General features: G+C 35.4%; 1 protein-coding gene across 1 annotated transcript in view; it reads right to left on the reverse strand.

The window, feature by feature from the left end:
• MDH1B (malate dehydrogenase 1B) overlaps positions 1-25,914 on the reverse strand; it is a 62,800-nt gene that overhangs the window by 16,245 nt on the left and 20,641 nt on the right. Inside the window, exons 6-9 of the mRNA XM_044669416.1 lie at positions 19,241-19,382; positions 17,919-18,082; positions 13,544-13,683; positions 12,549-12,600 (exon numbers count right to left, since the gene is read on the reverse strand). Coding sequence (XP_044525351.1) covers positions 12,549-12,600; positions 13,544-13,683; positions 17,919-18,082; positions 19,241-19,382 — 498 coding nt within the window. The remainder of the gene's footprint in view (positions 1-12,548; positions 12,601-13,543; positions 13,684-17,918; positions 18,083-19,240; positions 19,383-25,914) is intronic.

A 25,914-nucleotide genomic window follows, 5' to 3' on the forward strand; every position in this document is an offset into this window, starting at 1 on the left:
TGGGGGTGGGGCGGTTGCTCAGCTCGCGATTGAGTGAGAGCCCTTTTTAGCCTGGAAATGTCTCGATTCCACGTACCTTCCACGCTGTGCCCTGTTGTGGGGTTCCTCCGTTCGTCTGGACTTGTTTTTATGTCCCCTTGAGGAGTTTTGTGTGTTTCGGTCAGGAGAGGTTAAGAGCTGCTTCTTACTCTGCCGCCATCTTAACCCGGAACCAGAATTTATTTTTGAAGAACATTTAGCATGTTCTTGCAGACCAGTTTATAATGTAATTTGAGTATTCGCTATTTTCCATTAGTTCAGAATTTAAAAGAAATTTTTGCACTGAAACGTTTTTCAGTGATGACAATACATAAGGCTGAACAGATTTCTCCATTAGTTTAAAAATGTTTTAAACTTCACATCCTACCAATCAGAATTTGAAAGTACTTCATTATCAATCCTCACTTTCCTCACATCCCTGATAGCTAGTAGTCAGCATTATAGTCAATCTTCAATAAAACTGAGAAGACTAAGCATAAGCATATTCTTTCATAGGCAGTGGAAGTCAAGAACCCAGGATTTTTAATTAATGGGTAATATGCTCATATTACTTACTGGGTAATAATTCAAGATATCTTTTACTTCTTTTCTATTTATAGATTACTGATGCTGAAAGATGATTTGTTCAAAGTGATTACAATTATCAGCATTTCCCTCTCTTAAATAAAAAACTGCATTTATGATATCAGAAATTTGTCAGGAAGAGATCTCAGAGGTTTGTACTACATGGGCTATGCCTGCCCCTGGTGGTTTATGTTTGAAAATTGAACCGAAAGAGACACTCATAGGTCATTCAACAAAAAAGAGATGTACTTTGCTAAAGCAGTAGGATATTCATCAAGGATAAGTATTGAGGACACCTCTCTTCAGCTGAGAGAAGCTCCTTTGCTTGAATCATCTAATGTGATCCATTAGCCAAGTACAAGAGGCACCCTTTGAAGCTCTTTGTGCCTGTTCTCAGTTGAGGAGGAAGTGATACCAACAGTCTAAGCCTTTAGTCTCTTTAGTCTCCTGAGCCAACTAAGTCTCAAGGAAGCTCTCAACTCCTTTTAAGGAAAAACTAGCCAAACTTGCTTGGGGGGGAGGGGTTAGGATATTGTTTTTACTACAGAGGCCATATAATGTATATTTATATGTTTGCGTGTATATATAGAAATATATAGATACAAATCAATACTATTATTTCTGAAACTCAAACGTGAAAACCTTTGCCTTTTCCTCATTTCTGTGTAAACTACATATTTTTTGTATTATTGTATATTTTTTAAAGTATGTATTTTTTCTTACAAAGTTTTCATGATGATGGGTCAGACTTAGTATGTTCAGAATTTTATGCAATAAGATATTTGAATTAACACTTAGGCTTTGAAAACTTATGAAAAAATGAATATTATGCATCTTTGTGAATACTGTGAAGCTGGGATTCTGGGATCTTTTGAGTTATCAAACACTAAATTATCATGGTTATTTATTACTAGGTTTTGCATACCTAATTTATTTCACTGATACATTTCTGTATTTCTTATCCAGTACCAGATTGTTTTGATGATTACTGCTTTGTAATACAATTTGATCTGCTACTGGTAGGCCACCTTCATTGACATTTTTTTTCTATTGAATTTCTTGTTTTTCTTGACCTCATTTTCTTTCAGGTGAATTTTGTTATTATTCTTTGATTATTGTAATTTAGAGAGGAAATCTGACTATCACACCAATAGCTCTTACATATATGCTATTTAAAAATAATTTTTCTACTGATCTATCTGCCTTTATCTAAGTATTTATTTATTGATCAATGGATACATTTGTCTATTTATTGATTGGCTATGTCCAGTAAGAAGCTCCCTTTACCAATGTTGATTAGAAGCAGCTATATGTCATACTGGATAGAGTGCTGGGCCTGGAGTCATGAAATCCTGAATCTGAATCCAGCTTTAGAAGCTACATAACCTTGAGTAAATCATTTAACCTCTGTTTATCAGTTTTCTCAACTATAAAATGGGCATAATTTTGCCGCTTAGTTCACAAGATAGTTTGAGGACCAAGTAAGAGTATTCATGAGGTGCTTAGCACAGTGCCTAGCCTATACTACATATAAATATATACTATATAAATATGATATAAATGCTAATATCAATTACTCAGCAACAGTTTCCTGGGGACACTGATAGGTTGAATAACTTATTTAGGGACTTGAACCTGTGAATTTCAAAATTAATATCCAATATTGTAAGCATTCTATTTAATAAGATTTATTAATAATAACTAACATAAAAAGCTAGAGCAAAAAACTACCTTCCTTAGCCCTGCAGGCAGAAAAAAGAGAGTGAGAGGTGGTATTTCAGAACTTATAAACAAACAACACAAGCATGCAAGGTGGGGGTGGAGGAGGCAAGGGATTTTGGGGAATGTAGTTCCAAAGGTACAAAATCTCCACTTATACAGATCAAAGTCTTAGATTCTCTATTTCCTTTCATTACCTTTCAAGATAGGATTTACAAAAACTGAAAGATGTCAAATCTCTCTATTCATCTAGTGCCTTACTCTGAGAAGCATTGTGACCTTTCTATTATATCTATATATAAATAATATGCATATATTCTTTATGTCATTACCATGATATAAAATTATTATTATTAAAAACACTTACCTTCCTTCTTAAAATTAAAAAAACATTAGCTCCAAGGCAGAAGAGTAGTAAGGGCTAGATAATGGGGTTTAAGTGACTTGCCCAGGGTCACACAGGTAGGAAGTATCTGACCTCAAATTTGAGCCCAAGATCTCCCAACTCTAGACCTAACTCTGAATTAACTGAGCTTCCTAACTGTTTCTGATATAAAAATGATTAACAAAGAAATGGTTATTGTTTAAAAGTTTATATTTCAAGTTATCTGTTAGGATGTAATTAAGATCATATAATATTGGTTGACTGACCTCCAAGTCAAGAAGTCCTGGATTCAAGTACAGACTCTGGCCGCACACTTGCTTTGTGACTCTGGACAAGTCACTTAACCTTTAAGTGTCCCAGAAAGTTTTCTAAGGCTAAGCAAAGCAGCTACCAATATGCATTTGTCAGGGGAGTTTTCTCACTGTGCCAATGGCATAAAGGGTCTGGTGTTCCTTCTCACTCCCACTCTTCATCAAAGTCATCCAGTCCAATTCCCTAACTTCACTGACACTCTGAGTGATGACTTGCTTAAAATGACCCAGATGATTGTATGATTCAAATTCATTTCTTTTTACTCTATTTTTATACCATGCTAGAATTCAAGTTTCCTAATTTGTTTTCCTAAGACAATGCAGACTAATTAACATAAGAAATAGGGAGTACAGCTGGAATGGGGGGGAGGGGCGAGGTAATTTCTCATCTTTTTATGAGGTGATTTTGAGTGGCAGCATTTTAAAACAATAATTTTTATTTACAGATTCTAAAATTTAAATTTTAGAATTTTAATAGCATTTAATCTGTTTTAGACACCAAAGACAATATTGAGGATGATTTAAGTGAAGTAGTGAATATATATGATGTGTTTGGAAATGGACTTGTTTATCAGTTTTTCTGGCAGAGTTGCTGTTGTTTCTATGCCATTATGAGAAGAAACACATTGTCAGCAATAATGCTGGGAAATAGGCATAATTATTTGTTTGCAAAAATATCAAGAAGAATATTTGCTATAAAAAGAAAATAAATTATGTTGTGGTTTAGAAATGCCACATTTCACTACACCAATGTAGAAATATTATAAATATCTGAGATTGTTTCTTTTAATTAAGATTTTCAGAAAGCTAACAGCCATTTACAAAATAAGCAAAAGGGGACAGACATTAGAAAATTTGAAATGATCAATGAGTAGTATAGTGCAAATAGGGTGCACGTCAGCCCTGCAAAGCCTTACTGCAGAGTTTCTGACAGTGAAAAAAAAAGAGTTTAGAATCTTGAGGAGAGTCAGTTGACCCTGGAGACTCGTGGAGAGTAGAAGGGTCAATCTGAGCTCTATCTTTGGATTGAAAACCCGACCTATATTCCGCAGCTTTTCTCTTAAAATTTGTTAGTTTAACTATTTCCTTTGAGTCTCCCTAACCTCCCTTGTTCCCTTCATCATTTTCCCTTCCTAAATTTCTTGGTGTTTTTGAAAGGAGGGTAGATCTGAGTGTTAGTTTTCATACTTGATAGTTTAGTTTTCCGTAGTCAAATAGGGCTTACCCTTGTTACAAATGATCTCTTTAATTATTGTATCCAACCTTCCTAACCCTATAGGCTACAAAAACCTCGGGGCTGATTTAGGCAGGTTCCTATTTCAGTCTCACATTCCTGTCTCCCTCCCCCACCTGAAGCTTTCTCTAGGCGGCTGTTAAAGTTACCTAGTACCCCTCCATCCTTTCCAATCAACCCTATAAATCAATAAACTCTGTTTTGTCACTTAATCAAAGCCTTTAACTACTTCATTAGTTGATTGATAAGAGAGGGAGAAAGGAGTAAGGAAATAACATTCTCTCTGGGTCCTGAGGGATTGAAGGTGTCTATTTTGAAGGAAGTGAAATCTCAATACTTCCTCTGAATCTTCCTTTGTGAACCTGAGAAACCGACTAGAAAGCCCTCTAGTAAGTTTCAAGCCATTCTTGGTTGGCCCCAGCCTTTGTCTGTGAAAGTGTCCTTCCTACCTAAAGGGCTCAGTCTGATCCTTTTAGTGTCAGACTCAAACCTGTGTCCCAGTCTGTGTTTCCCAGTCAGTAGCTGTTTGCCCAAAGTATCTCATTCTATCCCTTACAACTCCTTATACCTCTGTGTTTATATTCCCTAAACTCAGTCATTCCCTTACCTCTCCTACCATCTCAATCTAGTACCTTCACCATTGTACCTTCCTTATCCACTTTATTGCCTTAGGGATCCACAAAACCCCTATCCACTGTGCCTTATCCCCTATTCACTCTACCTTTAGTTCCTTGCCTGCCTTATCCACTATTACAACCCTACCTCTGCCTTAATTTCTTTATTACCTCCAGCCCTTGGTCTCATATCACCCTATTGCCATATTCCCTTATAACATCCAAAATTTATTCCTTTATTACAGTAGGTGTGGAAAAGTTCTTAGTTGATAGTTTAATTAGAGTTATGAAAGTTCCTTCAAAATGTATGTAGGTCTTGATGTGACTTCTGTAGCTCTTAGTTAATTAAGGTCTAGGCATCAGTTTCAATTAATCACACAATTTATTATTTTTTTGTTTTAAAATACACATGTAAGTTTATTAGAAGATAAGCATTATGCTACTTCTTAAGGATGAAATAACAAAATAACTACTACTTAAAGTGAAATAATAAAATAATACATTTACATAAAATAAGAAAATAACTACTTCTTGAAAATGGAACAACAAACATGTAGATCAATACATGTCCTTCTGACAATTCATTAATGTTGTCACTCATGTAGCCATTGAATACTGTAAAATTCACGTAAATCTCTTATCCCAACATTTCCGCCAAACATATACATTTGTAACACCTGCTACCAAGTTTCCAAACAATATAAATCTTCTTCATGCACATTTTTATTTTAGTAATCAAAGGCATCTTCTTCATTTCCTGAGGGGAAAAGAATGAAGCGATGTAAATACTTGTGAATGACTCCCTTTGCTCTGGCTTTTTTTTAAATTTCTGTTTCATGGTCTCCTGTCTGTTACCTGCTACTCCATCAATAATACTAACTGCCATTTATAGTACATTTTAAGATTTGAAAAGAATTTTACATACATTATCTCATTTTATCCTCACAACACCTCAGTGAGGTAGGCAAGGCAGATTTTTTAAAACCATTTTACAAATAGGAAAACTGAGTCTTAGGGAAATGAAAGGACTTGCCTAATGCTGTGGAGCCAGTAAATGTCAAAGGTAGTATTCAAACTCTGACTCTAAATCCAGCACTTTCTCCACTTTATTCTATTAGTATGATTAACTCAGTAAGTAAGACATACAGTACTACTGAAAAACCAAGCTGAAAACTTTCAGAACAGCAGCAATTTCCAGCCTGCAATGGGGATCCCACTCCAGATTGGGACTTACTTTTAGCTTTGTGGTACCGGTTTCAACCAATCATGTACCCAATCATGATCCCAAAGTAATCAGTCCTACTCCTGGCCCCAAAGGTTTGCGACAGAGATTAAACACATGGAGGAAGAGAAATTTAGGAAGGGTAGGATGATGAGTTCCCCAAATGCCTGCTGGTATGTAGGATGTTGTTTAGCCAATCTAGAACTAGCTAAAGAAATCTAAAGTTTAGCATTTTGCCTCGACATATCAATTTCATCCATCCCAAGGAAAACATACATTTTAAAAATTGGCCTGTGGTGGGAGCATTTAATATTTCAAAAGGAAGTTTTGATGCATATAATATAATGTTGTTCAATTATTTTCAGTTGTGTCCGACTCTTCATGACCTCATTTGGGGTTTTCTTGGCAGAAATACTGGAGTGGTTTGCCATTCCTTTGCTCACTTTACAGGTGAGGAAACTGAGGCAAACAGGATTAAGTGACTTATATAGGGTCACAGCTATTAAGTATCTGAGTTCCTGATTTGAGCATCAGTCTTTCTGACTCTAGGCCCAGTGCTCTATCCACTGCCACACTCAACTTCCCCCATAGCACTATTTGCCTTGTATTTATTTTGTATTTACTTAGAATCATGTTGTCTCCTGCAAAGAAGAACGTTGCCTTCCTCTCTCCCTCCTTCCCTCCTTGAGAGGGGAACTGTCTCATTTTTGTCTTTGCATTTCCATTGCCTAACATATTGTCTGCCAATAGTTGTGCAACTAATAAATGTTTCTTGATTGAGTCATATTCTCATACAGTGGATCTCTGGATATTTTCTGCATTAGCAGTACTGGAGGATACTAATTGTCCAATTCATCTGTAGCTCTTTAATCCTTTTAGTGCTTTTACTGTAGGGTTCATGAATAATTTTTCCCCTCTATGAATTAATGGTTAATGACAGATAAAATCTTCCTGACTCCTGTTTGGCACTATTTAGGGTCTGGATGGCAACACAAATGAAAACTCCTAAAATTGAGGGACCACTGACTAGATGTGAGGCTCTGACATGACCACAGAAGAATCTTTAATCCCTTGTACAATGAAATTTCTTGAGTGGAATTTTATACTTAATGGAACTTATTATACAGAAAAGCTTCAGATATGTAACTTGGTGTTTGGACTTCTTCTTGGGTAATAATCCTTATTTATTCATTCTAATTTGGCTATTCACTGATGTTTAATCAGACCATACTGGTGTGAAACTGGTGTCAAAGTCAATGGCATCTCCTTCCCACTCCTTCTCCCCTCCCCAACTGGCCAAGTCCATGGCATTTATGTTCCGCTTCCCACATGGTGTGAGAAAAGGTAGACCTTTGTAGGAAGGATCTCAGCCCCAAGAAGCAGAATTTCACTCTTGACAGCTGGGTTACATTCAACCACCTTTACAAGCAGTAATTAACAGTGAATCCAGCAGGCCATCTCACTTACTGCAAAAATACAATATCAACTTTTAATTATGTCTGTCACCTACCTTCTATGGGTTCTTGGCTACTCAGACCTTCTGAGACTTCTAGAGAAGCTTGGCTGAAAAATTCTAAGGCTAAAAAGATGCAAAGAAAAGAAGAAGCACTCACAATTAATCATTGTGTGACTATATACCTGCATTCCCTATGTTTATCTCCTCTTCTTTTTGTATTCTACAGCCTTTTAGGAGTCACGGGTATACTACATCATTCCGGAAAAGTGTTAGTATAAGTGTTAGGGCCTTGTAGGCAAGTGGCTCTAGCACTGTCCCCTCCCTTGGGGCCATGGCATGATGCCCAGCAGCTGGAAAAAACATCTCCAGTGGCAATCCATTGAGAATCACTCCCTTGGTGTTCTACTAGAGATGTAGGGAGTCTCAGGAAAGGGAGTACTAACAATGGAATGAAGAATCCTAGATTCAGAGCTAGAAGAACATTACAGATCATTGACTCTAACCTTGTCATTTTACAAATGAGAAAATCTTGGGCCATTTAAACCGTGTTTGGATATATTAATTCTAAGGGGTAAGAAATTAATCATTTAAGTGTACATTAATTATAACACACACAAATATTTTTTGTATTTACATGAAATAAATTTTAAAATTGATTAGCTCAAATTCAAGAGCTCTTTCTCCCTTGATATACAAACAAATTTTACCTTTGTCAAAAGAGAACTGAAAAACTAAACAATACACTCTTGCTCTTTGTCCTCCTGCCATATATATAGCACTTTGTACAGTGCTTGACACATAGTAGGTGCTTGTTAAATGTTGATTTAGATTTGTATATATTTTCATTTATATCTATATATATTGTTTGCTGTTGTTTAGTCATTTTAGTGGTGTCTAACTATTTGAGACCCCATATTGAGGTTTTCTTGGCAAAGATACTGTAGTAGTTTGCTATTTCCTTTTCCAATTCATTTTACAGATGAAGAAACTGAGGCAAACAGGGTTAAGTGACTTGCCCAGGGTCACACAGTTAATAAGTGACTGAGGCTAGATTTAAACTTAGGTCTTCCTGACTCCAGGCTGAATATTCTACCCACTGCACCACTTAGCTGCCCATATATGTGCATAAAAGTATGTGTGTATACATGTGTATGTCCCCTCTACATCAGTGTAAAGAGATTACATAAAGAAATTACATCATTTTAGAATTCAGAAGATAATGTTTAATAATAAATAACTTGAATTTAAACTTACTGCTCAAGTTCTTCACCACCAAGTATCTCTTTAACCTTCACTAATATTGCATACACTCCCTCCATTTTACTGATCCTATTCTCTGAAGTATAACCAGTGACCTTGAAATGAGTAGATCAATGGCTTTTCCTCCTCAGTCTTTATTATCCTACACTTCCCTGTAGCATTCATTCTACTTTGTTGATTACTCCTTTCTTTCCCAAAACTCCCTACTTCCTCAAATTTCTTATTTTATCCTCTCTGGACACCACATTTTCAAACTTCTTTCTGTCCTTCTACCCAATAAATATCAACACTCCTCTTTATCTTCAAATTTCTTCTCATTTGGAAAGTTCATCCATTCACACACAATTTTGATGATCCATCATATGTGAAAGACTCGGAATCTGAATTTTCCATCATGAACTTCAGTCCTGCATTTCCAATTAGCTGGCAGATATTAACATCTGCAATTCCCAGCATCATTTCCAACACTATATCTTAAACAAGCTTTTTTTCCCCTAAAGCAGCTAGATAGTCGAGTGAATAGAGTGCCAGCCTGGAGTCAAAAAGACCTTAGTTCAAATGTGGCTTCAGTCACTTACTAGCTGATTGATCCCAGGTAAGTCACTCAACCTCTGTTTGCCTGTTTTCCCAACTATAAAATGGGGATAATAATACCTTGCAGGTTGTTGTAAGGATCAGTATGATCTCTATATTGAGATAATATTTGTAAAAAAGAGCTAAGCACAGAGCCTGGCACATAGTAGGTACCACATAAACGCTCATTTATTCCTTTACCTTTATTCCTCAAACCACTATACTTCCTAAACCCCCTCCTCCTTCTGTTCATGGTATAAGCATTGTTCAAAATCTAGAACTCACTTTTCCTCTGAGTGGTTGCCATTATGTCCCCCTCATAACCAATGCTAGTAAGTCAATAGATTTTTCTTTCAAAGAATCTCTTTGACTTCTTTTCACCCCTCACTCAGGCCCTAGTCCAGTCACTCCTGAACTACTGTAGTGGCCTCCCTCATGTTCTTCCTGCTTCAGTCTCTCTCTATTCTAATCCATATTTTAAAACTTTGATGAGATAAATCTTTCTGAACTACTTCAATTATGTCAATTCCTGCTTTTAAATTTTCCATGGCTCCCAAACACCAACTGTTGCCAAGACCAGACTCCTTAACCTGGACTTCCACAATCTCACTTTATTTTTCCAGTTTTATCTTCAACTAAATTCATTTTCTCCAATGTTTGGTTTCTGACAAAAATAACCCATCCGTTGCTCCCCAAATAATGACTTGTACTTTCCCACTTCCGTGGGTTTGGCACCTGTCTCCCTCTATCTCAAAAGGCATCTCCCCTTTTCTTTTCTTCTCTTTGCTTCTGGGATTCAGCTCAGTTCCTTGGAAAATGAACTCTTCAGGGACTGCTTCAGATGACAGTGGTTTCTTCTACCCCCCCCCCCCAACACCTTTTGCCTACAACTAATAGATGCTTTTGCTTTTACTGCATTAAGTAGAATTTATCTCATATTGTTACTTAACTTTTCATATATATGTCTAGGCCTTATTTTCCTAGCTAGGTCAGGATAAGCTTCTCAAAGTAGAAACCAAATCAAAGACATACAGGGAGTCCCTCAAAGTCTTAGTTATAGTTATATAGTTATAGATTTTAGTTATAGATATTAGAGCTTTTAAAGTTTAAAACTACACTAAATATATAGCATGTCCCAAACATCATAGTGCAGTTTTTTAAACCCTTTCTTTCTATCTTAGAATCAATATTGTGCATTGACTCCAAGGCAGTGGGTCACACAATTAGGAAGTATCTGAAACCAGATTTGAACCTAGGACCTCCCTTCTCTAGACCTGGCTCTCAATCCACTGAGTCACCTGGCTGCCCCCCACATAACGCAGTTTTAACTATTAAAGCAATTAAAGTTTAAAAGTGAACTAAGACTTTTGGGAGATCCTTTGTATTCCCTACAATGCCTTGCGCATAATAAACACTCAGTAAATGACAACCATATTCTGCAATGGTGCTTTTCTTTTGAAGAATGCAAAACATTTCATATATTTTTCCTTTAAAAAATATTGTATATTGGCTCTAGGGCAGAAGAGTGGTAAGGTCTAGGCAAGGGAAGTGAAGTGACTTGCCCAGGGTCACACAGCTAGGAAGTGTGTGAGGCCATATTTGAACCCAGGACCTCCCATCTCTGGGCCTGGCCTCAATCCATTGAGCCACCCAGCTGCCCCCTATCTTCTTAATTTTGTAAGAGAGGTCAGAGAGAGAGAGATTCTCTGATCTCATTTTATGAACAAGCCACAGATTTGTATATTTATTCCTATAAGATTAAATGTTAGCATTGGGGATGAAAATGGATAGTTTGTAATTAAAGCAATTTACTACCATTTTGTTCCTTTTGTTCTTCTTCTGCCTTGCTTTCATCAAATTGGATTCTGACTCTATTTTCTCGTGGTGGGGCTTCAGGTGCTAAAATACATAAATAAAAATGAAAAATTTTAAAGTAGATAAATAAATCATCATATTCTTTATACTTTATAAATGTGATTGCTTGATTTCTTGGGTTTGTTCTGTTTTGCCCAAAGTGGGAAGAAGCTGATATGCTTTTGAGATCCAGCTTCCCCTAGAAAATTACAATCATAGGGTAAGAAGTTAGGAAGTGAAGGTCGAAGAAAATGGAGAGGGAGAGAGAAGACTAAAACTACCAAAGATTTCAGGAAGAAGAAAACTCAAGGACCATGAATACAAATAGATAAGTAAATGGGAAAAACAATAACAACAGAAGGAAATGTGGCTCCTAGACTTATTAAGTGAGTAAAGTAACAATCTGATTAAAGACCACAAAACAAAGAAAGTGATAGCCCTCAATGAGACAGAGAACATACTGGAATTTGAGGAGAATGTGGAACTACAATATGCTGTTCCTAAGTAGTTTAAAAGAAAAATAAGAATTATGAGAGTAGAATTTATGGCCTGTACAACAAAAGTAATAGGCAGAATAGAAAAACTAGACTCTTTAATGGCAAGTCTCACAGAAGAAACAAAAGAGAGGATAATAGATTGGGAATGCAAATATAAAGAAGTGAAGGACACTCTAGAAGGAAGCAAAACCCAATAATATTAAAAGAAAGTGTGCTCATATGCAAGCAAAGCATACTGACCTGAAGACAGGATCTATAGAGACAATCTAAGGATTATAGGTCTCTCAGAAGAAATGGCAGGATGAAAAAAAAACAAAAACCTTAATACCCTCTATGAAGCAAATGAAAAAAGATGGCTCAAACTTCTGTATATAGAAAATAAAATTCCAATTGAAAGAGTTTAAGATCATATCCAGGAAAATCATCCAAGATATGCACAACATAGAATGATTGAATTTAATTATTCATTTCAGTTCACGGAGTCACCCTGATGATAACTTTCTCTACAGTTAGCTAAGTGATCCTCAGAGACTTAGAATTATTCTAGTGCTTCATGTCAACAAACTCAACTTTTCAGTACCATACTGACATAGCCTCTGAGAATACAGGGTCACCATCACACCTTGGAGTGCCATACAATTATTATTGTTGTTGTCATCATTATCATTGTTATGAGACATCAGAATAATCCCTAGTGAACTAAGTCTTAAAAATAATAAAATTTAGCTGGGGAATATATATTTTAAACATATCATGATATGCAACTTAGTTTTTCTTTATTGGAAACATGTTTCTTTTAAAATTTCAGCTAAAATTTTACCTGGAGCGAATGGCTCATAAATTAATTGTTCTCCACTTGCAACGAGTTGTTCCTGTTTTAAAAGAAAAAGACATTTTATAGCCCAGATTCTTTATTGATGATTGCTACTTTTTGAGTTCCAAATGGAGATTTCACTAATGTACAACTACTAGTATGGAAAGTCCTTTTACCAATGAAGATCAACAATAGCTGGCAACTCAAAACTTAAGTGACATGCACAGGGTCATACTGCTAGTATGTACAAGGGAAAGAATTTGAATCCCAGTATTTCTAATCAAAAGACATGTCTCTCTATACATTATGCTATATTACCTCAATGATCATCATTATTAATGTACTCATATTTTAAAATAAAAGATTTTAGTTACTATTTTAAATGGCTAGATACAGAACAAAAATAGATACCACTGAGATAATTTGAAGTGTGGTTATAAAGTAATCAAATGTATTTCTTCACAGACCTTCTAGAAAAAACACACTCAAATGAGTGGTGTCCTTCAAAGTCATCACTCTGGGAGGCTGCATACTAATTCCTTGGAAGCAGATGACACAATTCTAAGAGCTACCAGTTGGGGAAGAACACAGTTCTTCAGTGTTGTGATAAAACTGAATCTCTGTTCCAATATTCCTAATGTCTGATTGTGTCTTTAAGATTTTGCAAGGATATGGCCAATTTATAGCCCAACCAATTGCATTGCCTCTTCTGAATCTATCAGGGGAGAGAGGGAAAGGGAGAGGGAGAGAGAGGCGGGGGGTGAGGGGAAGAGAGGGAGAGAGAGAGAGAGAAAGAGAGAGAGAGAGAGAAAGAGAGAGAGAGAGATGTTGTTCATGTTTCACAAAGAGATATTGAAATATTACCACTTTGTTACCACATCAACACCTTGTCATCTGTGATGACTTTATTTGAGCTGGGATCTGTGTCCAACCAAATTCTGTATCCCACTGTTCAATTACATGAGCATAACAAATTTCCTTTTCATCTTTTCTGAAATTACCTGTTGGAGATCATGGATTATTCTATTTTTAATGTCTTCAGTTAGTTCACTCTCAATTAAATTCGTAGGAACGGACCATATTCCATTCTGGCACTGTGCTGGCATGGAAATTACCATTCCTTCAGGCATGCCAAATTCACCTGGAGTATGGTGGAAAAACCCATCCCCACAAGACAGTTAATAATAAATGCAATCAGTTGTTTCTTCTTCACTGCCCTATGAATATGCAGAATTATAACATGACCCACAATAAATGTTTTGAAAATGAAGATTATGCTGATAGTAATCTCTCCTACCAGCTTTCTATTTATTATTTAGTTCTATTAGAGCCCAGGCAGTTCTTGATTGTCTATGCATATGTATATTTGGTGACAGTAGAAACCATGGCCATTTTCTCCCACCCATATTTCTTGATCTGGAAGCTTGTTTCCCATGTCATTTTTCATGAAGTCCTATCTACGTCCATATTCTAATCCCTAAGGCAGTTATATATTATCTATGGGACAAGTTATATATGATTTGGAAGGGAAGGAACATGAACTATAGGCCTGAGGATTCTCTAGCTAAATACCAAATATTCATTAAAACAATCTTTACAACCTGGCTATGATAGGTGATAGGAAAGTTGCTGATAATTACTGGTAAGCACTCAATATTCAGTTAAGCTGGCTGCTCTTATGTAGAAGTGAACCAAAAAAAATGTGGCTGGCTTCCTAACAGTGATATGCAATGGAAAAAGCCCTGCTCTGTGAATGAGCAGCCCTAGATTTTAATCACTGCTCTACTGCTGACTACAGTACTTCTGGAACAGAACTTGGTCAAATGGCTTTGCTTCTCTAGACCTGGTTTTCTCATTTTTTAAATGAAGGGATTGGACCAGATGCTTTTCAAGGTGGCTTTCAATTCTATCAGTCTATGCATCCATGTTGCTCTTGTCTACTAAGACAAACAGGAAGACTTCACTAAGGAAACATTTATCTAAAAGAGTGGAAAACACTGGAATTTCCCACCACTCCAAATTCTTCCTTAACACAGCCTCCCATCTCTAGGCTTTACTCACTCTGATTTCTCTGTTCAGGGATAGGCAGAGTATTCAGGGATACTGAGAAAGTGCCCAACTGCCTCAAATATCAGTCTCACCTGCTTGTTGATACTTGGAATCCCTTTAAGAGGATACAAAGCCATTTATTTTATAATTAGACATAAAGCATAAACACAATGACATATTCACACTCATTTGTAAATTACTGATATCAGATCCTTTCAGAGGAGCAGGTATTGATGGGGGAAATAAAGAACAAAGGCAGTGGGGATTTGAAAGAGATAAGAGAGAACATCAAAGAGTTGTAAAAAGTTAAAGGTGCTGAACTTGGCCTATTTCAACATTCTGCCTGCTGTGGATTGTCTCAGATTCTATGTCCCATACTCAGATGGAATTCCTGCATGGAGGAAATTGCTAGGAGATATTAGCCACTCTCTTGTATTTTCTGTGCTAACGCTTCCCATTGACATGAGTGAGTACATTAAGACAAAGATAAAACAGCACCAGCAGTATAATGTGCCAGAAAGGGCACCAGATTTGGAACAAGGTCTGCCCCTGCTATCTGTGTGACTTCAGGCAGGTAATTTAGTTTCTCAGAACCCAGTAGCATTGTGTATAAAATAAGGGCACTGGGCCAGATGATCTCAGAGAGGACAATAAGGATGGAGAAAGGTCTCCAGATTATGCCATAAGAGGCTCTATTGAAAGAACCAGGATGTCTACTCTGTTGAGAAAAGGTTTCAGGAAATGCTGTAATCTCTCCATTTTTCAGGGCTAGTGGTGGGGTCAGTGAAGATCTTGGGGAGAGACCTCAGAATGGTGCCTCCTTGGCCCTATTGTGTGGAGAGATCTGGGATATTACCCAGTAAGACCCCTTGACACACCAAAGCTAGCTCTAAGAAATCACTGCCACGGGGTGCAGCATGGTGGATCAAGGATATCCTAGAGGTCGGATGGAGGTAGGGGTGAGTAATGACAACTGTTTTGAAGTGGAGGTATTCCTTCTGCATCACAGGGCATGAGGGCATAGTACCCCGCACAATCTGGAAAATCCAGATAAAATTTTTTGGCCCTCACTTTGGACCATAGAAAAAGTCTGTCTGAATTTTCTCTTTTTTCTTTTATGGGGTATTTATAGTACTTTACTATAAAATTTGGGTTGTCACAGGCTATATGTTCTGAGTTTCTAAATTTTTTCTGAATCTTCTTTTGGCCTTTCAAGGTTGTCTGTGGCTTTTGCAAAACACTCAAAAAGTTCCCATTTAATTTCTTGTGCAGACAAGCAACATATCAAAATTGCTGTGGAGAAGTCGCAATGTGGGAGATACCTGTATTTCAAAAGTTGTTATGTGAAAAGGGAATTAGACTGATTCTCCTTGGCATGGGAAATCAAAGCCAAAAGAGAAGATTAGAATTTACAGAGGCAGATTTAGGCTTAGGATAAGGAAGAACTTATATTAACAAATTGTTCAATTGTTTTCAATTGTGTCCAACTCTTTATGACTACATTTAAGGTTTTCTGGCAAAGATCTGAAGTAGTTTGCCTTTTTTTCTTCATCTCATTTTACAAATGACTGAGGCAAATAAGGTTAAGTGACTTGCCTAGGGTCACACAACAAGTAAGTGTCTGAGGTTAACAAGTAAGTGTCTGAGGTTAAATTTGAATTCAGGAAAATGTCTTCTTGACTCTAGGTCCAGAACTATAATCATTATGCCACCTAATTGTCCCTTATTAACAATTAGAGCTGACTAAAAAAAAAGTGGAATAGCCTCAAGGTCCCCAAGGCAAGGCTGAATGATGCTCTTGGCAAATATATTTTAAAGGGCATTCTTATTCAGGTACAGGGTGGACCAAAGGACTTCTGAGGTCCAGTATGAGATTTTGTGACTCAAGTATCTTCTGTTCAAAACTCTATGAGCCTTTAGTCAATAATAGCTCCCGACTAAGTTAAGAATTCTGATCACTAACCTAATACAATACTCTTTATCATGTTAATGAGCAAATTATAGAATTTCAATGAAAACTTTATTTTATTTATATCCCCAAAACAGAAATAAAAAATTCATTTTTTCTTCATAAACAAAAATATGTAATTCTATGGAGTTCTCAACTTACAAACAAGTTATGCTCTAAAATTTAGAGTCTAAATTAATTACCAAGTTAATAATTTAGAATGAAAAGTATTTTCTTTTTTTCTTTCTTTATTATTTTATAAAAACCTTTACCTTCCACATTGAAATCAATATTGCATATTGGTTCCAAGGCAGAGGAGTGGTAAGGGTTAGGTGATGGGGGTTAAATGACTTGCCCAGGGTCACACAGCTGGGAAGTGTCTGAGGTCATATTTGAACCTAGGACCTCCCATCTTTAGGCCTGGCTCTTAATCTACTGAGCTACCCAGCTACCCTCAAAGGCATTTTCTTAGGGAGTGAGAAAGAAGATGATTTTTTAAAAAACCAAGGTTATAAATAACCATTTGTTTTCCATCTCCGCAACATTTAAAGGGCTAAACCAGAGATATGAGACTCAATGTGATCCTGGCCTTTGCATGAGGCCAGAACCATATTAAAATGCAATTGAGAAATGTTTAACAAAAATAAATAAAAATAGAATTTCTGTTGTTCAGTTGCTTCAGCTGTGTCCAGCTCTTTGTGACACCATTTGGGGTTTTCTTGGCAAAGGTCCTGAAGTGGTTTGCCAGTTCCTTCTCCAGGTATTTTACATTTTACAGATGAGAAAATTGAGGCAAACAGGGTTAAATATGTTGCCAGAGTCACACAGCTAGTGAGTGTCTGAAGTCAGATATAAACTTAGGAAGAGAAGTCTTCCTACTACAGGCCAGGTACTTATCCACTGTGCCATCTCACTACCAGAAAACCAAATACCGCTTAATGTTAATTTGTGGTTTTCTGAGTTAATATGTGACCCACAGAGATCCATTTCTATTTGAGTTTAATACTACTGGGCTAAACAACCTAAGCCTACATGAGAAATCTAGGGGGAAAGGAAAACATTAAAGATGGCTAACTCATGGACATTCTCCTCTTAACACCAAGTTCTCATATCTTCCTAGACTGAATTCTAAGGAGACATATGGAAGAGGAGATCTTTTTAATCCCTCACCCCCCCTTAACCAAATTCCAGAAGGGGAAGTTAAACTAAGGAAAAGAATCAGCCACTTAATGGAACTTTGTTCAGATGTAAGAGATGGGAGTTTGCAACTTGGAAAATATACATGATTATGTTGGCTTAGATATGATTAAATTTGACTGTTAGCTGCCTAGGAAAAAGAAAGAAAATCTGAGCATATGATGTGAGAAACAAAGATTCACCTTCACTTCTTATTCCTACAGAAAAAAACTCTCCTGGAGGGGAACCATGGAACCAGAATGTCATCATAGTGGCTATACAGTGTGCAGATGAAATAGCCTTTCGGAAATGTTCTTTCAAACTCCAGGCATTAAGGGAGGCCTCAAATTCTTTGTGAATCCATTCACTGCAAGAAGAGAAAGTGATACTTTACTAAAATAAAAAGAAACAAAAAAAATGGCAAGTGAGTTAATTCAAAAATTGGAAAACTGAAACATAAACATTAAGTACAATCCCATACTAACTCTATTCTAAATGCTCGGTTACATACTGGCTTTATATTAAATATGATTGTGTATGTAGATTACAAACTATCCAAGGGCAGGCAATATACTTTAACTTCCTTTGTATTTCTTCTAGTGCAGTGCATATTGTTTTGCACTAAGTGCACAAATAATAAATGGTTGTTGAATAATTAATCACAAAGTGTTAAAATAGTCTGTAAGTAGTTCAAGTTCCCATTTAAATCACATTTTCTACCTTATGGAAAAATGTACACTATAGAATACATTGTCTGTTATCTACTTCAATAATTCAAGAATGTATGATTTTTGTCACAGTGGGTATTCTCTCTATAGATAAAATTAGTAGGTATTCTTCAAGAGCTGCTAATGGTCAAGAAATTCATCACTATGTCATTGCCTAGCCAAATATATAATGAAAAGAACATACACATTTCATTTCATATTCTATTAAAATACATTAAAGTAAGCAGTACACATTAGCTAATTCTGCAGTTCTATTGAAAGTAGTCTGCAAAATTGATTCTGTGAGGTGATATTCATCATTGCCCATAGCTTTTGTTGGGTGGTGTTGTATTCCTACTATTCCAAGAATAAAGGGAAATATCTATGGCTAAAATTTTTTTAAATTTATCACAGGAAGAACTTCTCTCAGGCCCAAAGGAATTGTATGAATTGGATCAAAAATCAAATGTCCAAAAATCCAAATATTTTGGTGACCTTTTTATGGTTCCCTTTAATTTTTATAAATGATCAAAAAAATTTTCAGTGAGATTTAGAAAAGTCCATATACACACACAGACACAAATAACATGAATATTGTTCAACACAAAATAGTTAGAAACAAAAAGGATATTGGTCAAGCTTTTGTTTCATATGGACATATCTAATTTATTTACTTCAATTGGTAACATGATAAATATGGATAAGTTGGACTGATAAAATAACATTTTTGCAGAACTAAAGATATTTGAAAACTATTTTGAAGATTGAAAAGTGTATCATCTATTAATGGCTAATATATAATATAAGAAATACTATACCTATCAAATATCAGCTGTAACAGAAAACGTGAAAAGTTTGGAGGTCCCCAAATAGCACTGTTATATCTGAAAATTTTTGCTTTCTTCAGGTCAACAAAGCGAAAGCCAGTAATATTACCCCAAATTATCACATCTTTGACATCTAAAATGAAAGAATTCAATGAACAAATATAGAAATGAATGCAAAAAATGGAAAATACACTAATTTTTGAGAGCTAGTTAATTGGGACTTAAAACTAGAGAAATTGCTCTTTAGAATATATGAATATCCTGCTAATATTTTATTTCCTTATGCACCTCTTTTTTAAAAGTTTTGTTAATGAGTTAATTTTTATATCACAGTTATTTTTAGAAATATCAATATTCTTCTATAACCCCAACCTTTACTCTGAAAGAGAACCCTCTCTTTTAATATAATTACAGATAAAAGTCAAAGTTAATAGTTAAGCAAAATTAGTTATTTCATCTCTCAATGTGCATAGCCCTTTACTCTAGAAGATCTCTATATATTTCATTAACTATTTTTTCAGGACCATTGTTATTTTTTCATTTTCTAGGTGTTTGGGTTCGTTATTGTTAATTATTTTAGTCATGTGTATATGTTTTTGGTTCTATTTCACCCTGCATCAGTTACTACAAATCTTCTTATCTTTCTGTGAACTTTTCATTTCTTCTTCTTTTTTTGTTACATTTGAGTTTTAAACCTCTGTGTACGAAACTATATAATATATAGTTCCATATATCAGTTCCTTCTTTAGAGGTGGATAGCATTTTTCATTATAGGTTCTTTGTAGTTAATTTGAATATTCATGTAACTCAGAATAGCATAGTTCTCTTCAAACAATATTGCTGTTACTGCAAACAATGTTAATTTGGTTCTGCTTGATTTGCTCTTCTTTATTTCAGGAAAGTCTTTCCATCTTTTTCCCAAATCAACTTGTTCATCATTTCTTTCTTATTTAAAAAATGTTGGTTTTATTTTATATTTTAAGAAACATAAATTGTTTACCCAAGAGATTATTGATTTCATATCTGTATAAGAAATGTTTTGTAGCATTTATTACATCCAGAATAAAACATAAAATTAATTATATCACTGCCAGAAGATCAATTCATCCTGTTTCCAATATCTATGGCTAAGGCTGGATTGCTCCCTAACCAACTTACTCCAAAGCCCTAGTCCTGTGTTGGTGAATCTATGGCATGTGTGTTGGAGTGTGCCGGAGAGGGCTGCTCCCTTCCCTCTCTCTATGCACACCTGAGGATATTTTTCACATTACCCTCTGTCCAGCAGCCCAATGGGAGCACTTCCTCCCTCCCTTGTCTGGGGTAACACTGGAGGAGAGGCTCACATGTGGCAGCTCATCATTTCTTTAAGAAAATTTTCCCCCTGTTCATTATTTCTTACAGGAGAGTAGTATTCCATCATAACAGTGTACCAGAGCTTATTCAGCTATTCCCCAATTGAAGGGCATTCTCTCAATTTCCAGTTCTTTGCTACCACAAAGAGAGCTGTTATAAATATTTTAGAACATATAGGTTCTTTTCTTCCTAGATCACCTTGTGAAATAGACCTAATATTGCTGGTGCAAAGGATATATACAATTTTGTAACTCTTTGGACATAATTGCAGATTGCTCTCCAGAATGGTTGGAACAGTTCACAGTTACATCAATAGTATTTTACTGTCCCAATTTTCCCATATCCCTTCCATCATTTTCTATTTTACCTTTCCTGGCATAAAATTCCACTTGGTCATAATTAAAAGTCTTTGTAATATATTGTTGTAGTTTCCTAAAATATATTTTATTTAGGATTTTTGCATCAGCATTCATTAGTGAAGTTGGTCTATAATTTTCTTTCTCTGTTTTTGGCTCTTCTTGATTTAGGATCAGCACCATATTTGTTTCATAAAAGGAGTTTGGTAGGACTCTTTTTTACTTATTTTTCCAGATAATTTCTTTAATATTGGAATACGTTAATCTTTAAATGTTTGGGAGAATTCACTTATAAATCTACCTGGTTCTGATACTTTTTTCTTAGAAAGCTCATTTATGGCATTTTCAATTTCTTTTTTCTAAAATAGGTTTATTTGGATATTCTGTTTCTGCTTCTGTTAACCTGGGCAGTTTGTTTTTGTAAATATTCTTCCATTTCACTTAAATTGTCAAATTTTTGGCATATAATTGGGCAATATAACTCCTAATAAATGTGTTAATTTCATATTCATTGGTGATGTATTCAGTCTTTTCATTTTTGATACTAGTGATGTGGTTTTCTTTTTAAAAATCACATTAGCCAAAGGTTTATCTATTTCATTAGTTTTGTCATAAAACCAACTCATAGTTTTATTTTATTAATTCAATGGTTTTCTTACATTCAAATTTATTATACTCATTCTTTCTTTTTAGGATTTCATATCTGGTGTTTAATTGGTGGCTTAAAATTTGTTCTTTTTCTAGTTTTCTAAAATTTGTTCTTTTTCTAGTTTTCTAAAATGCATACCTAATTCATTGATCTGCCCTTTTGCTGAATCCCATAAGTTTTGACATGTCTCATTATTATTATTCTCTTTAATATAATTATTTATTTCTATGTCTTGTTTTGTAATATATTCATTCTTTAAGTTTAGGTTATTTAGACTTCAATTAATTTTTAAACTCTATTTCCATGGTCTTTTATTAATGTAATTTCCAAAGTCATTCTTACAATAATATTCTATTACATTCCTATTCCAAAGTTTCTGTAGACATTCATAGGAACATAAAAGCATGGAGGGACTTGGAGGACATAAAGTTCAACATTCTTATTTTATAGATAGAAAAACCAAGGTATTCCCCCAATTAATAATTTTTCCCTAGTTCTTTGCTACAACAAAAACTATTTCTATTAATATTCTGGTACATATTGGAACTTTTTTTTTTATCTTTGACTTCTTCCAGATACTCAGGAATAGAATTGCTAGGTCAAAATGGCATGGGCAGTTTAGTCATTTTGGTTGTTTTTGCATAATTTTAAGTAGATATTCAAAATGAAATGAATTCATAGTTTCAACAACAGTATATCTTCCCTTGCAGCAGAGGCACAATAGTCTCTCTAACATCAACTGTCCACAATTTTTCTCCTTTAGTGTCAGTGGACTCCTGAGTATGGCCCTCTCTTCTCTCTAAATGCTCTCTCTTGGTGATCCCATCAGGTTTAAATATTGTCTCTGTGCAGATGACTACCAGATCTGTAATCCAGGCTGAGCCTCTTTCCTGAGCTCTAATACCCCATTCCCAACCTAGCACATACATAAATGTTACCTATTATAATTATTACTAATTATTATTTATATTTATTGTCTCCTGCAATAGATTTTTGAGTGCCTTGAGGGCAAGAATTATTTTTTGTCTTTGTATCCTCAGTATCCAGAACAAAGTACATTTTTTAAAACAAATATTTGATTATTAATCAAATGTAAAGTAGCAAATAAAAGCAACTGTTAAGAGAATTTTTTCTTAATTTTTCCCTTTTTCTATTTAAGAGGCAAGGGAGCAAAAAGATTTCTGAGTAAGAGCTCCACTGATGGGCAAACTTTCAGTTAGTGACAGTTAGAAGGGTGTGGCTGAGAATTAGTTATAGTTGGCAGTTGGAAAGGGCTTTGGTTTCTGGGTCCCCTGGGGAGAGGAGTATGTGACTCGCTCTCTCTGGGACTGAGTTTTCTGACAGTTGGAGACTGAGAAATGGATTTAAGAAAAAATTGATTATTGATTATCTTGGGTAGATAGGTAAATAGATAGTGGGTAAATTAATAGATAGAGTAGACTGGAGCTTGGCTTTGGCAAAAGGCACTGCCCTTGAAGGCAGATAGATTTAGGGATTTTTAAAGAAAAATTTTAGTTAGAATTGGGATCTTAGGTATATTTATGAACTATTATAAGATTACTCTCTTTCCTCCTTTCTATTTCCTATCTGTACTTTTCTAATAATAAACTAAGCTCTCCTGACTTTTATTCAAACTCCTACTCCCAAAATTTAACCCTTCACAGCCTGGTGAGCCAGCCAGGTATTTGATTATCCTATTGATTGTCTGTTCTTTCCAATATTAGGAAAAGGATAGGAATGTAACCATGGTACAGTTAGTGAAGGAAGAGGCACCTCTTTACCTCAAACAACTCCCAATACCTGGGACTTTCACTGAGATTTTAAACCTCACAGTTTTGGATTGTCTCCAGTTAGTACCACTTATAGAAGTATTTGTGCTGTCTGCATAGTTTCAAGGGTACCATCTGTATCAAGTATCTAGTTTAATTCTTACTAGGAAAAGAAGACAATTGAAAGAGAGATTAATGAAGACTAGAATTGTATATCTTGAGGACTGTATCTCTCAGTTGACTAAAACTATTGCCCACTGAACTGAAACTATCTCTAAAGTTGAAGATAGTATCTTGCAATTGACTAAAACTATTACACAACAAATTGAAACTCTCACTTGCCTTAAACTAGCTCTCCTACTATTTCTAATTCTCCCACTAAGGCTGCTAAAAATAAAACCCAAAAGAAAGAAGATACAAACCCGAGCCCAGTGATGGGCAAACTTTTTAGAGAGGGGGCCAAAGGGAAGGAAATGTTCATCTGTCAGTCTGTTTATAAGGCAACTTTTTCAAAATTTCATTGTATTGTATCCTATTTATTGTATTCATCAGATTAGGAATAATGTCAGGTGGCCAGATAGAACATTTCAGGGGGCCACATCTGGCCTGCATGCTGTAGTTTGCCCATCACTGTCCTAGCCTATCCCTTTATGAGAAGTACCAACTTTTAATCTAAATAAGAGAGAGTTTGTAACTATTAGGCACCACAAACCATTTACCTCTCAGGATATGGAGGAATTTAAGCACGGAATTCCATCTTTTGAGGAGGAACCCATAGCTATGATTAAAAAAGAAGAAAAATCAAAAAACCTAGAGAAGAGATGCAGGCAATTTGATCCAACCTGGATTGATTTTGAATATCTTCTGGATGAGTTACTAACTAAAAGGGAAAAATTAAGAAAAATTCTCTTAACATATCTCCCCTGAGATCTGTTGGGAGACCAGTCTCCCCAGGAGATCTTTCAACCAAACTATCTTATACTCTATATTATAAACAGGAAGAAGTAAAGAGAGAAAGAAAGAAAGTAAAACAATTCTTGCATCATGCAAGTCTCAAACAATATACAATTCCAAATGTTTACAGTTACAGAATCACAAAATTCATACTATACATAAATAAAAACTAGTCTTATTATACGCTACAGAAATAAGAACCTAAAGATTTTAATCCAAATAAACCTTATAGTTACTATACTCAAAAATAAACAAGAACCTTATGTACACATTAATAAAATCTAATATTATCCCCCCCCCGAGGTGGATCTAATACAACATTTCAATGTGAATTTACAAAAAGCCAAAAACTTTCTCAAGGAAAAATAGGCAATAACACTTTAATTCAAAATGTAGTTTTAATTTTGAAAATGAACTGCTTTATGCTTCTAGAGGCATTTATGCAAAGATTAGAATAATATTTACATGTGGAAATGCAGTCAGATTAGTTTTCAGGTTTCTAAAACAGAAAGAATTTCACTGTCAATGAGTCTTTATGATGGATATTAGGTTATTCTGATCAATTCTGGTTAACTTTGGTATTGGATCTATTTTTTACATTGGTGGCTCATTAGATAGAGTACTAAGCCTAGAGTCAGGAAGATCATCTTCCTTAGTTCAAATCTAGCCTCAGACACTTACTAGCTGTGTGAGCATGGGCAAGTTATTTAACTCTTTTTGCCTCAGTTCCTCATCTATAAAATGAGCTGAAGAAATAAATGACAAAATCACTCCAATATCTTTGCCAAGAAAACTCCAAATGGGGTCACAAAGAGCCATATACCACTGAAACAACTGAACAACAACAACAAAAATTACAATGCTATTTTGATTGGATATATCAGAATACTATTTTCTATGGCTTCCTTGTTGGTAAAAATGAATGCAGCTTTTATTGTCATTTGTAAAGGGATTCAGAGTCCATCAGTGATGATTGTTCAGGACAAGTACATATTTTATAGGTTTTCTGATTTTGTCTAAAATGATGTTAAACATATCCTTGAATGCTTACTGGCCACTATTGTTTCCCCTTTCCGGATGGGCATGACTTGCTCAGATTCTGATTACTGTGATCTCTCATTGGATGTTGGAGGCCAATGTATCCTGGTAGTAAGTGAAAGAGGCGGGATCTGAACCCATCCCAAATTCACTGAATTCAAAGCCAGCATTCGTATATTGTACCTTGTTTCACCCTGCAGGACTCCTATTTGCTTACCCAGTCTTGTATCCACTTAACTTCCACACTTGCCATTTCAATAACTAGTAAGGGTAATGGCTGATAATGGCAAAAAACCCCAACATTTCAGCACCCATTTCAGACATTATACGCTACCCTTTTATTCATCAAATGCCAATTAGGTGAAAAGTTCCATGCTAGCTGCTCTTTACCTATCCTACATACCACTAGCTTTTTATAACATTTAACTCCATTATATGCTCCATATAACACTTGTTGAATATTGCACTTAACATATTTAGTTTTGTATTAAAGCTCTAAGTGCATATATCATCTCTTATTAGTAGACCATGAGCTCAATGAAAGCA

The sequence above is a fragment of the Gracilinanus agilis genome, chromosome 3 (assembly GCF_016433145.1).
Source record: "Gracilinanus agilis isolate LMUSP501 chromosome 3, AgileGrace, whole genome shotgun sequence".
NCBI lineage: Eukaryota > Metazoa > Chordata > Mammalia > Didelphimorphia > Didelphidae > Gracilinanus > Gracilinanus agilis.